General features: G+C 44.9%; 1 protein-coding gene across 3 annotated transcripts in view; it reads right to left on the minus strand.

Annotated features, from left to right (window-relative positions):
• The window catches only part of RGS8 (regulator of G protein signaling 8), a 97,434-nt gene extending 88,807 nt beyond the window's left edge, over positions 1-8,627 (minus strand). For 2 of the 3 annotated variants that reach the window (XM_040360254.1, XM_040360252.1), the window contains exon 1: positions 8,268-8,627. In XM_040360254.1, coding sequence (XP_040216188.1) covers positions 8,268-8,548 — 281 coding nt within the window. In that variant the 5' untranslated portion in view covers positions 8,549-8,627. The remainder of the gene's footprint in view (positions 1-8,267) is intronic. The other variant, XM_040360255.1, reaches the window with a different exon arrangement.
• Positions 8,628-13,218: the final 4,591 nt, after the last annotated feature.

The raw sequence follows: 13,218 nt of genomic DNA on the forward strand, positions 1-13,218 counted from the left end.
CCTCTAAGTGCCGGTTCACACTACAGCGAATTGGGATCCGACTTGTGTTGCCCCAAGTCGCGCGACATGAGAAATTCCATTGAAGTAAATGAGAGCCGTCTTAATGTACACTACTGAAGTCACTTCGACTTCAGAAAGGGTTCCTGTACTACTTCAATCCGACTTCTAGGCAACTTGTAGGCAACTTGTACCCATTGATTTCAATGGAAGCTGCCTCCAATGTCGATTCACTGTCTTAACTGAAGCAACTTCACAGGAAGAGAAAATTGTTTTCTCAGGCAAACCCCTCCCTCCCACAGAGCTGATTGTTTGATTGGCCACTGGCAAAGTCGCCTGTCCTGGAAGCAACTTGAAGTTGCGTTGTAAGTGGCTCCAAGTCGTGCTGAAGTCGTGCTGAAGTCGCGCTTAAGTCGTCTCGCAAAGTCGCTCTGGAAGTCGTGTTGCCCCTGTGTGAACCGGAAATTACTGAAATTGTTTTAGAATTTAGACATACTAGAAAGCAGTTACACCAACTGTTATCTTTTTATTCTTGTCTGTAGTCTACTTGTTGGTAGAACAAGGAAATGTTACCTCTGTTCCAGCCGATTGGTTTCTATGAGGGACTGCACCAGATTTTGCAATCTCGAGTTTTAGTAAATAAACCCCTATATATTTATATTGCCCTTTCCAAAGACTTTACAGCTGAACTCTAGGTAGATATAAAAGGCACTAATTAATGCAACTCTGTAATCATTCATTAATACATATTTAAATGTATTTTCAAATGCAATAAGTGCAAGTTCAATTGATATACAGTATCTCACAAAAGTCAGTACACCCCTCACATTTTTGTAAATATTTTATTATATCTTTTCATGTGATAACACAGAGGAAAGGACATGTTGCTACAGTGTCAAGTAGTGAGTGTACAGCTTGTATAACAGTGTACATTTGCTGTCCCTTCAAAAAAAACTCAACACACAAAAGTGAGTATGCTCCTAAGTGAAAATGTCCAAATTGGACCCAAAGTGTCAATATTTTGTGTGGTCATCATTATTTTCCAGCACTGCCTTAAGCCTTTTTGGCATGGACTTCACCAGAGCTTCACAGGTTGCCACTGATGACCTGTTCCACTCCTCCATGACGAATCTGGTGGATGTTAGAGACCTTGCACTCCTCCACCTTCTGTTTGAGGATTCCCCACATATGCTCAATAGGGTTTAGTTCTGGAGATAACCTCTGGATATGACGCTGAGCACATGCACTAAAGTTCTTTGGTCGACCATGCGAGGCCTGTTTTGAGTGGAACCTGTCCTGGTAAACCGCTGTATGGTCTTGGCCACTGAGCTGCAGCTCAGTTTTAAGGTCTTGTCCATCTTCTTATAACCTAGGCCATCTTTATGTAGAGCAACAATTTTTTTCAGGTCCTCAGATAGTTTTTTTGCTTGGAGGTACCACGTTGAACTTCCAGTGACCAGCATGAGAGAGTGAGAGCGATAACATAAAATTTAACACACCTGCTCCCCAATCACACATGAGACCTTGTAACACAAGACACTGGGGATGGGAATTGGCTAATTAGGTCCAATTTGGAAATTTTCAGTTAGGGTTGTACTCACTTTTGTTGCCAGCGGTTTAGACATTAATGGCTGTGTGTTGAGTTATTTTGAGGGGACAGCAAATTCACACTGTTATACAAGCTGTACACTCACTACTTTACATTGTAGCACATTTTTTTTGTCAGTGTTGTCACATGAAAATACAGGCATACCTCACTTTTAAGTACACAACGGGACCAGAGCATGTATGTAAAACGAAAATGTACTTAAAGTGAAACAATACCCTTTTTCACTTCTAGGGTGTAGTGGGGGGTCAGGGACTGTAGTTTGGGTGTTAAGAGCTGTAGTTGAGGTCTCAGGGGCTGTAGTGGGGGTGTCAGGGGCACACTGGAACAGGGTGGGGTATGCTCTCGGACAGTGGCGGCCCGTCCATAGGGGGCGCCCGGGCGCCGCCCCCCCTCCCCCAGCCAGTAAAAAAAAAAAAAAAAAAAAAACTTTTTTTTTTTTTTTTTTAAACATGTCCCTTTAAAAAAACGAAAAAAAAAAAAATCCTTATGTGCACTGTGTCCCGGCACCGGGCGCCGGGCATAGTGCGGTTTGGGTAGAGCTACGTCTGTGCAATTGCAGACGCGGCGCTACACTGGCAGCTAAAATATGCCTTTGTGGCGCAAACCGACGCGCCACTATTTCCGGAGCGATGGCCGGGCGGGTGCAGTGAGTGCACACAGTGCATAGAACTATTTCACATCCCCAGTGGGCGGTGCTTTCTTTCACAGTCTCCAAGCACAGGAAGTGACCTCAGCGCTGCAGCTCAATAGAACACGCACGGCCTGAGTGAGAGGATCTGCTGCAAAGAGGTAGGGAACTAACTGAAGCCATGCCTTCCCCCCCAGTCCCCCATGTGAGAAATATATTTTCGGGCAAAATCGCGGCACCCTCTAGCACTAACCCCCCCACTTATTAAAACTTTTTTAATGTACCATCTGGCCGAATAGGCGGCCGTCAGGACCCCCCCCCCCCCCCCCTGCTTATTGAAAGTTTCTGGGCGGTTGTCACTGATAATGATTTTTAATGTTCAATGCAATGCATATTATGGGTGAAATGCCAGCTGTCAGCAGCCTGAGCCCAGGAGAAGATGGGGAACTACAAGTCCCAGCAGGTTATAATATAAGGCTCCTAGGTGGATGGGTGTCTTATATTATAACCTGCTGGGACTTGTAGTTCCCCATCTTCTCCTGGGCTCAGGTGCATGCAATCCACCATCTATGGGACTACAAGTCCCAGCAGTGAGAAAAACTAGACAAAGATGATGGATTGCATGCACCTGAGCCCCAGGAGACGATGGAGAACTACAAGTCCCAGCAGGTTATATAAAGCTCCGAGGTGGATGGATGACTGGACAGTGACACAGTGGGGACAATTGGCACAGTGACAATTAAAGGGCACAGTGGTGACAATTGGCACAGTGACCACAATTGATGGCATGGCGCAGTGGCTGCATTTGATGGCATGGTACAGTGGCTGCATTTGATGGCATGGCACAGTGGTGACAATTGATGGCACAGTGACCACAATTGATGGCATGGCACAGTGGTGACAATTGATGGCACAGTGACCACAATTGATGGCATGGCACAGTGGCGACAATTGATGGCATGGTACAGTGGCTGCATTTGATGGCATGGCACAGTGGTGACAATTGATGGCACAGTGACCACAATTGATGGCATGGCACAGTGGTGACAATTGATGGCACAGTGACCACAATTGATGGCATGGCACAGTGGCTGCATTTGATGGCATGGTACAGTGGCTGCATTTGATGGCATGGCACAGTGACCACAATTGATGGCATGGCACAGTGGTGACAATTGATGGCACAGTGACCACAATTGATGGCATGGCACAGTGGCTGCATTTGATGGCATGGTACAGTGGCTGCATTTGATGGCATGGCACAGTGGTGACAATTGATGGCACAGTGACCACAATTGATGGCATGGCACAGTGGCTGCATTTGATGGCATGGTACAGTGGCTGCATTTGATGGCATGGCACAGTGGTGACAATTGATGGCACAGTGACCACAATTGATGGCATGGTACAGTGGCTGCATTTGATGGCATGGCACAGTGGTGACAATTGATGGCACAGTGACCACAATTGATGGCATGGTACAGTGGCTGCATTTGATGGCATGGCACAGTGGTGACAATTGATGGCACAGTGACCACAATTGATGGCATGGCACAGTGGTTGCATTTGATGGCATGGCACAGTGGTGCGAATTGATGGAACAGTGGCTGCATTTGATGGGCACAGTGAGGCTGCGATTTTTTTTTCTTCGTTTGCGCCCCCCCAAAAATTTTGAGCACCAGCCGCCACTGCTCTCGGAGCTTCAGCTCCTTCTACTGCGGCTGCAAAATGTCCGTACAGTACTTGTAAGGCAGTTTACATACACTCGCAGGTATGTCCTTACTCGCGAGTGTATGTAAAGTGAGTGTACTTAAAGCGGGGTATGCCTGTATACAATAAAATATTTTCAAAAATTTGAGGGGGTGTACTCACTTTGTGTGAACCCAGCCTAAATGTAACCTGGTATCAGCCTTGTACAGTCTCTGTATAGCAAAGGTAGAGTTTGAGAGGAAGAAGCTGTTCATGTGCTGACAAGAAGCATGCTGACAGAAAAAGAAAGTAGAGTGTCATAGAGAACACTGTTCTGTTTCTCCTTCACTGTCAAATCAGAGGCTGGGGCGGGTCCAGGATGACCTGGGCTCAGAAGAAGAGGGTTGAATGATGCTTGCCATCAGACTGAGGACAACTAGCAGCAGCAAAAAACTACTGGGTGGCTCGCCTCGCAGCAGTCACAGGCAAAGTTACTTACCTTGTCCCTGGATCCTGCGATGCATCTCCGCTGTGTAAACGAGCGGCGTCCTCGCTCGATTCACACAGTGTCCATGTGTGCCGCTGATCTCCGTTCCCTGCGACGTTACGACGCACGGGGGCAGAGAACGGCGCCAAATTCAAAAAAGTAAATAAACACATTACATACAGTATACTGGAATCTTATAGATTACAGTACTGTATGTAAAAAATACACACCCCCTTTGTCCCTAGTGGTCTGCCCAGTGTCCTACATGTACTTTTGTATAATAAAAACTTTTCTTTCTGCCTGCAAACTGTAGATTGTCCATAGCAACCAAAAGTGTCCCTTTATGTCAAAAATGGTTTTAGAGCAGCTAGAAAACAGCGATAATAAATTATAATCACTTGCAGAATTGAGCGATAGAGATTTGTGGGAAAATTCATCATAAAAAAATTAAAGTAATGACACCGACAATTCTGCAACTGAGCACATTTCAGTGATTTTGAGTTGATTACATTATTGAATAATTTGTATTATAATTATATTATTATTTGTTATAATAATTTATAATTACTAATTATATTATAATTTATGATTTTTTTTTTCAAACTTTTTCATACCCAGGATGTCTACTAGACTCTTGGTCGGACAGATTTAAGTGAGTTATTCCTAAGAATTACAGGCCTACAATGTAAAACGCCAAATAATGGTACCGCTTTCAGCACCTAAAATCTGAAATAATCATACCGCCAGGGAGGTTAATCTGCATCCTTTAATACATATTTTAAGTCTTTAGTGTCACTAAAGATACTTATGCAGTTTGTGGATTTCAAAAGGATTAATTTCTTCTTATTCAGATTTTTAAATGATGACATAAGTGGTACAACATTGTAAAAAATGGGTTTAGTTACAGGTGGAAGTCAAAGCTTATAAATCGTGTAACAGTTTTAGCTTGGGCTACATTATCTAACATGAATTAAAGGGGATGTAATCCTTTGTGTTTTTTCACCTTAATGCATCCTATGCATTAATGGGGAAGAAACACCTTGCAGTCGCCGCCCCCCGGAGCCCCCGCTTTCCTTACCTGAGTCCCGAATTTCCGTTGGTGCGATCCCGCGTTGCTTTCCCTTATGTCTTGTTGGCTCTTCATTGGATAGATTGATAGCAGCGCAGCCATTGGCTCCCACTGCTGTCAATCAAATCCAATGTCGCAGCCGCCAGGAGCGGGGCCGAGTCATACAATCAGCGGCTATGGACGCCGATTGTATGGCACGGCAGAATGCCCGCAAGCTAACCCCCTTGGGGAAAGAGCTTCCCAGAGGGGGTTAGCTCTGGTGGGGAGGAGCCGTAAGAGCCACCGTGGGACCCCAGGAGAGGACGATCTGGGCCACTCTGTGCAAAACGAACTGCACAGTGGAGGTAAGTATGACATGTTTGTTATTAAAAAAAAAAAAAAAAGACGAAGCTTTAGTACTACTTTAAGAGTTGGCTACTAAACCAGGGAGAGCTAAGCCTATAATTCATTAAATTACAGAAACAAATAACCTTTGCTTATATCAGAAAGCTCCTTTCTTACTTTCTTTCTTTCTTAAACAATTTGGGAGTGATTAACATAGGAATAGTTAGATACTTGGTGGACATAGTTTCATAGATGATCATTACTGACACTCAATCATCTATTAGTATCAGGCAACGCTCATTATGCTTCTGGTCAGCTTTAGACCTCTGCTGGCCAATTTAATCTCCAAAGCAATACCTACCTGTCTAGTTGAGTTTTTCATCCAGTCAACTATTTTCCCTGCAGGAAATATAACTATCTGGGATGTTTGCCCTGCATAGACCTGCATTTTTGCCCTGTACAAGTATACAGTACATATCTATGGATCAATCTGTCAAAACCTTGTTCATCATCCACATAAGACCACCACCTATCGCTATTTTATGACATGATTACAGAAAAACATAACTCTTTAATTTATATTCTTAAAGGGGAGGTTCACCCTAAAAACCACTTTCTCTAATTACACTGCCCCCCACATTACAATACGATTATGCCGGTTATGTTTTTTTTGATGCTGTACATACCTTCGTACAGCTAATTCACCCGTGGCTTCGGGGTTGCGAGTCCCGCAGGAGTGGGCGTTCCTCCCATGCTGGTGATTGACGTTTTGACAAAAAAACAGCTCCCCCCGTCGGGTAAGCCGCGTCACGATTGGCGAAAGGAGCCGAACGGCGATGCGCAGGCGCAGTATAGCGCCGACTCGCCGTTCGGCTCCTTTCACCAGTCGTGACGCAGCTTACACGATGGGGGGAGCTGTTTTTTTGTCAAAACGTCAATCACCAGCATGTGAGGAACGCCCACTCCCGCGGGACTCGCAACCCCGAAGCCATGGGTGAATTAGCTGTACGAAGGTATGTACAGCATCAAAAAAAACATAACAAGCATAATCGTATTGTAATGTGGGGGGCCAGTGTAATTAGAGAAAGTGGTTTTTAGGGTGAACCTCCCCTTTAAACTTTCTACATCACATGATTCTCTGAACAACCATTCGCATGCCTACACTGGAATTGCCATGTAAAATAACAAGACCACATCCATTAAATTCAATTTACGCACTCAGTACAAGGCAAGTCATTGAGTCCAGAGCTAAATTTACCACAAGCTGACTATGGGGTCGATTTACTAAAACTGGAGCACTAAAAATCTGATGCAGCTGTGCATGGATAGCCAATCAGCTTCTAACTTCAGTTTGTTCAATTAAGCTTTGGTAATAAAATCTGGAAGCTGATTGGTGTCTATGCAGAGCTGCACCAGATTTTGCACTATGCTGTTTTAGTAAATAACCCCCTATATCTAATTTTTCATCATGCTTTCAATGGGTGTTCAAAAGTCAAAGATAACATCAAAACTGCGGCACTTTTAGGGGATCGGTGATGAATATAAACATGACTGCAGTATATCGGTGAATGAAAAAAAAAATGCATTCATCTGTCAACACTTTAATTCATCAACATCAGCACAATCCTTGCGGGAGACGTGTAAAGTATTTATATTGTGAAAGACTAACAAAGGTTTAATCAGTTTAAAGAGGCAAGTGCCTCTCCGGCATTCTCAAAAGACCACTATCGTCCCCTGTGCCTAATCCATGTCCTCTCAATTTCCAAGTCCGGATCAAAGATTGGGATTTTTCAAATGAAATTCCATCTCCAGACCCCGCTATTATCCCTTCCGCCGACACAAATGGATGCATTCATTTCAGTTTTACTTTTTGTTCCAGGCCAATTTAAACAACTGCAGCCTATGATAATGTCATGATGAGTCAAGAAGGGAATGTTGCAGAGCATCCTTTGATAGAAGCATTGTTTGAGAACAAGCTCTTCCCAGCTCGGTTACATATGTCACTGTCTGCCTCCGCCTGTGTGAAAAGAGTCTTATGGATGCCGTTGTTTACACAGCTCATCTGTGTCTCCTTTCAAAGGGACTGTATTTACACTATCGGGGATTAGGGTATATACTAGAAACAATAATGGATGCCGGTTGCCTAATGTGTCAGGCAAGTCACATTTTGCTCGCAGCGTGAGATAGAAATTTTCACCTTCTCTGCAGGATGCAGAAAAATCGTTAAGCTCTTTGTTAATACGCCCGATCTGCATGACATGGCATTAACGAGCAATGTTTTATCATCGTTACTTCGACACACATACCTTGCCTTGGTTGCTACCTCTTTAAAGCTTTTTTAACACAGATCTGGGAGTTATGGGCTCTACGGAGAAGGTGACAGAGGGGAAGATGTATAGGGTCAGGGATAGGACAACACAGGACAAGAAAATATGAGTGGGCTTTTGAAAATTGTAAATCTTACCCTAGGTTTGACCCACAAGGCCGGGGCAGTTTTTCTGTTCCGTGACCCCCCAAAGCAGCGTCCATTTCATCTGTGGTACGCGTCGGACAGCTCAGGCTGTGAGAACGGAGCTTGGTGCTTTGATGCATTATCCAGAGAGGACAGACCCCCGCCTGACTAGTAATCCCCCCTACACCAAGCCTCCTGTCCTCGTTTGTGTGACAGCTCAGTTTCAGCCCTGTTAATCCCCCCCTAGGCGTCTGGTCAGGCAATGTAAAACATGTGTTGGGAGCTGCTTGCATCTACCCACCATACCCCTGCCATTCCTTGTATTCACTGATGCTGAGGAGAACTATCCTGACTGCATGGGTACCAAAACACTAATAGTCACGTGATGTCTGATTCAGGCATAACCTCTCCTCCTCCTCCAATACCCCTATTAACCGTGTGTGCTCAGAGCCCCATCCTCTGCAGTGGAGGATGGAGATCAGGGATCAGAGCTGAGAATCTCTTAATAACCACCCTAGGCCCACTTCTGGGTACGTATACATGTTTTTAATACATAGTCCAAAATGTATGAGAGAGTATTATTAAGCCCAAAAATTAGGATAATGCCGACCATAGAAAGACAGACAAGCGGTGCTGCATTTAAAAAAAAAAAAACATTTTAGGCAGTCAACTCCAAAAGGCAATGGGCCAGATCCACGAAGCAGTTACACTGGCGTATCTATTAATACGCCGTGTAACTTCTAGGTTGCACCGGCGTATCTTTGTTTTGTATCCACAAAACAAGATACGCCTGAAGCTGGGCTAGATCCGACTGGCGTACGTCTTAGTACGCCGTCGGATCTAAGGTGCATATTTACGCTGGCCGCTAGGTAGCGCTTCCGTCGATTTCCGCGTCAAGTATGCAAATTAGCTAGATACGCCAATCCACAAACGTACGTCTGTCCGGCGCATTTTTTTACGTTGTTTCCGTAAGGCTTTTTTTGGCGTAACGTTACCCCTGCTCTATGACTCCAAAGACATGCTGGTAGGTAAATTGGATCTTTTCCAAATTGGCCCAGTATATATATGTATATCTGTGTGTGTGACTGTGTGTCCCAAGCGTGTCACAATCCTACGGGGTAAAATGACCGCACCAGCCAAGCAGACACTGGCTGGAAAAAGCGCCCAGAGGCGATTCAGTTCGCATGAGTAGCGCTATACAAGTCATTCATTCATTCATTTATTCATTCTATGAGGCGTACGCAATGTTAAATATGGACGTCGGGCCAGCGTCGAATTTTCCGTCGTGTACGTCGTTTGCGCAAAACGTTCGCGAATAGGGCTTTGCGTAGAATTACGTTCACGTCGAAAGCATTGGCTTGTTGCGGGTTAATTTGGAGCATTCGCACTGGGATACCCCCACGGACGGCGCATGCGCCGTTCCGAAAAAAGATCAGTTACGTCGGGTCAAGACGTATTAACATAAAACACGCCCACAACTTAGTGATTTTAATTGCGCGCCCTTACGCCGACACATTTACACTACGCCGCCGTAACTTACGGTGCAAATTCTTTGTGGATACGAAAAATACGCTGTAAGTTAAGGCGGCGTAGTGTATCTGAGATACGCTACGCCGGACGTAAAAATGCGCGGCGCTACGTGGATCTGGCCCTATGTAAACAAGGTTGATATACAGTATCTCACAAAAGTGAGTACAGCCCTCTCATTGGTGTAAATATTTTATTATACCTTTTCATGTGACAACACTGAAGAAATCCTATGCATTAATGTAAAAAAAACTTGTGGCAGTCACCGGCCCCCCCAGCCCCCCCATTTTATTTACCTGAGCCGTGGAATTCACTCGGCAGTGACGTGCTCTGCCTCTCTCCATGGGGTCCCGACTCTTGATTGGATAGATTGATAGCAGTGCAGCCATTGGCTCCTGCTGCTGTCAAACAAATCCAATGATGCGGGCGCCGGGGGGGGGGGGGGGTATAGGGCCGAGTAATCCATTTGGCGGCTATGGACGGCAAATTAATGACTCGATAAGTTAACCCCCGGGAGAGCGCTTCTCCTAGGGGGTTATCTGATGTAGGGAGGAGCCATGAGAGGCGCCGGGGGACCACAAAAGTCATGGATCGGGGCCACACTGTGCAAAACGAGCTGCACAGTGGAAGTAAGTATGACATGGTTGTTATTTAAAAAAACAAAACAAACCTTTAGAACCACTTTAACCACTTGGGATCCGCCTGCCGTCAATAGACGGCTACAGTGCGGATCCCAAAAGCCAAACCGCCGTCAATTGACGGCCGCCCCTTTGGGCGTTCCCCGCGCGCGCTCCAGAGCGCGCTGCGGGGAAAATCTGTGTTGGCCGTGTCCCTCGGACACAGCCAATTACAGATCGCCGCGAACGGCCAATCAGAGTGGCCGTTCGCGAGGCGATCTGTGCGGCCAATGAGAGAGGATCTCATATGTAAACATATGAGATCATCTCTCATTGCCGTTTTACACAGAGACAGCGGTGCTGTCTCTGGAGAGGAGACCGATCTGTGTCTCTTGTACATAGAGACATAGATCGGTCACCCCCCCAGTCACCCCCCCTCCACCTACAGTTAGAACACTAAGCAGGGATACATTTAACCCCTTCCTCACCCCCTAGTGTTAACCCCTTCAATGCCAGTCACATTTATACTGTAATTAGTGCATATTTATAGCACTGATCGCAGTATAAATGTGAATGGCGCCAAAAATGTGTCCGATGTGTCCGCCATAACGTCGCAGTCCATTAAAAATCGCAGATCGCCGCCATTTCTAGTAAAAAAAATAATTAAAAAAAAATAATTCTGTCCCCTATTTTGTAAGCGCTATAACTTTTGCGCAAACCAGTCGCTTATTGCGATTTTTTTTTTTTTGTTTACCAAAAATATGTAGAAGAATACGTATCGGCCTAAACTGAGAAAAAAAAATGTTATTTTTTTTTTAAATTGGGATATTTATTATAGCAAGAAGTAAAAAATATTGTATTTTTTTCAAAATTGTCTCACTTTTTTGTTTATAGCGCAAAAAATAAAAACCGCACAGGCGATTAAATACCACCAAAAGAAAGCTCTACTTGTGGGGAAAAAAGGACGTCAATTTTGTTTGGGAGCCACGTCGCACGACCGCGCAATTGTTAGTTAAAGCGATGCAGTGCCGAAAGCTGAAATTTCACCTGGGCAGGAGGGGGGTATATGTGCCCAGTAAGCAAGTGGTTAAGTGTTAGGGTGGACTTCCACGTTAATGGCTGTGTGTTGAGTTATTTTGAGGGGACAGCAAATTGACACTGTTATACAAGCTGTACACTCATTACTTTACATTGTAGCAAAGTGTAATTTCTTCAGTGTTGTCATATGAAAAGATATAATACAATATTTACAAAAATGTGAGGGCTGTACTCTCTATGACTAAGCACTAGTTTCAGTGCGAAACGCGTCAGTGGTTGGGTTTTTTATTTAATTTTGCTGTGACTTGTAGTGCTGTCCTTCTTTTAATAAAGGCTACAATTTGTTCAGAGTGCGGCTGTCCAGAGACAATTTTTGTTCCTAACACCACTCTGTGCATGTACTTCCATTGTGGAGACTCTCAGAATTTAGAGTTAGGACTACAGAAAATGGGGTGCCTTGACGGGGCTTGCTTACACATGTATTTTCAAATGTGTGCAGACTAAACTACCTGGCCCAGATTCTTAGAGGAGATACGACGGCGTATCTCCAGATACGCCGTCGTATCTCTGCTTCCGGCCGGTCGTATCTATGCAACTGATTCATAGAATCAGTTACGCATAGATATCTGTTAGATCCGACAGGCTTAAGTCTCTTACGCCGTCGGATCTTAACTGCATTTTTTTTTTTGACCGCTAGGTGGCGTTTCCGTCGAATTCCGCATTGAGTATGCAAATTAGCTTGATACGCGAATTCCGGAACGTACGCGCGGCCGACGCAGTAAAGTTACGATGTTTACGTTAGGCTTTTCCCGGCGTAAAGTTGCCCCTGCTATATGAGGCGCAGCCAATGTTAAGTATGGCCGTCGTTCCCGCGTCCAAATTTGAAATAGTTACGTTGTTTGCGTAAGTCGTCCGTGAATGGGGCTGGACGTCATTTACGTTCACGTCGAAACCAATGATTTCCTTGCGGCGTACTTTGGAGCAATGCACACTGGGAAATTCCACGGACGGCGCATGCGCCGTTCCGCAAAAACGTCAATCACGTTGGGTCACAGTAGTTTAACATAAAACGCCCCCCTGATCCAAATTTGAATTAGGCGGGCTTACGCCGGCCGATTTACGCTACGCCGCCGCAACTTTCGGAGCAAGTGCTTTGAGAATACAGCACTTGCCCGTGTAAGTTACGGAGGCGTAACGTAAATCAGATACGTTACGCCCGCCCAATTTTATGCCGCTGTACGTGAATCTGCCCCCCTGTTTTTAAAGCATATTGAATGCATAGCTCCCAACTGTCCCTGATTTGGGGCAATGTCCCTCTGTCCCTCATTCCTCCTCATTTTTCCCTCATTTTGGTCTGTTCTATATAGATCTATATAAAATGCACTTTTTATCTATCAAAAAGTGTTTCCCAATGCCAAACCTTTTATCTGATTTCTAAATTGCTGCATTTGTAAATTCCAAAACCCAATATAAAAGAATAGTAGTGGTAAAAAAAGGCACTTGTGAGTTCAACCAATCTTGTTTTTTTGTACAATTCTCATTTTGGGGGCGTGGCCAGGGGTGTGTCCAATGCCTGCATACTTTTACTGATAGGTGTCCCTCATTCCCATGTCAAAAAGTTGGGAGGTATGCTATTGTTAGGCCTCGTACACACGACCGAGGAACTCGTCAGAAAAGACACATCGTTTTCCTCGACGAGTTCCTTGTTAGGCTTGTCGAGGAACTCGAGTCGACAAGCTTGCTTTGCGTACACACTGTCAAGACAAAACCTCCTCGTTCTC

Source organism: Rana temporaria, chromosome 7, assembly GCF_905171775.1.
Source record: "Rana temporaria chromosome 7, aRanTem1.1, whole genome shotgun sequence".
NCBI classification, from domain to species: domain Eukaryota; kingdom Metazoa; phylum Chordata; class Amphibia; order Anura; family Ranidae; genus Rana; species Rana temporaria.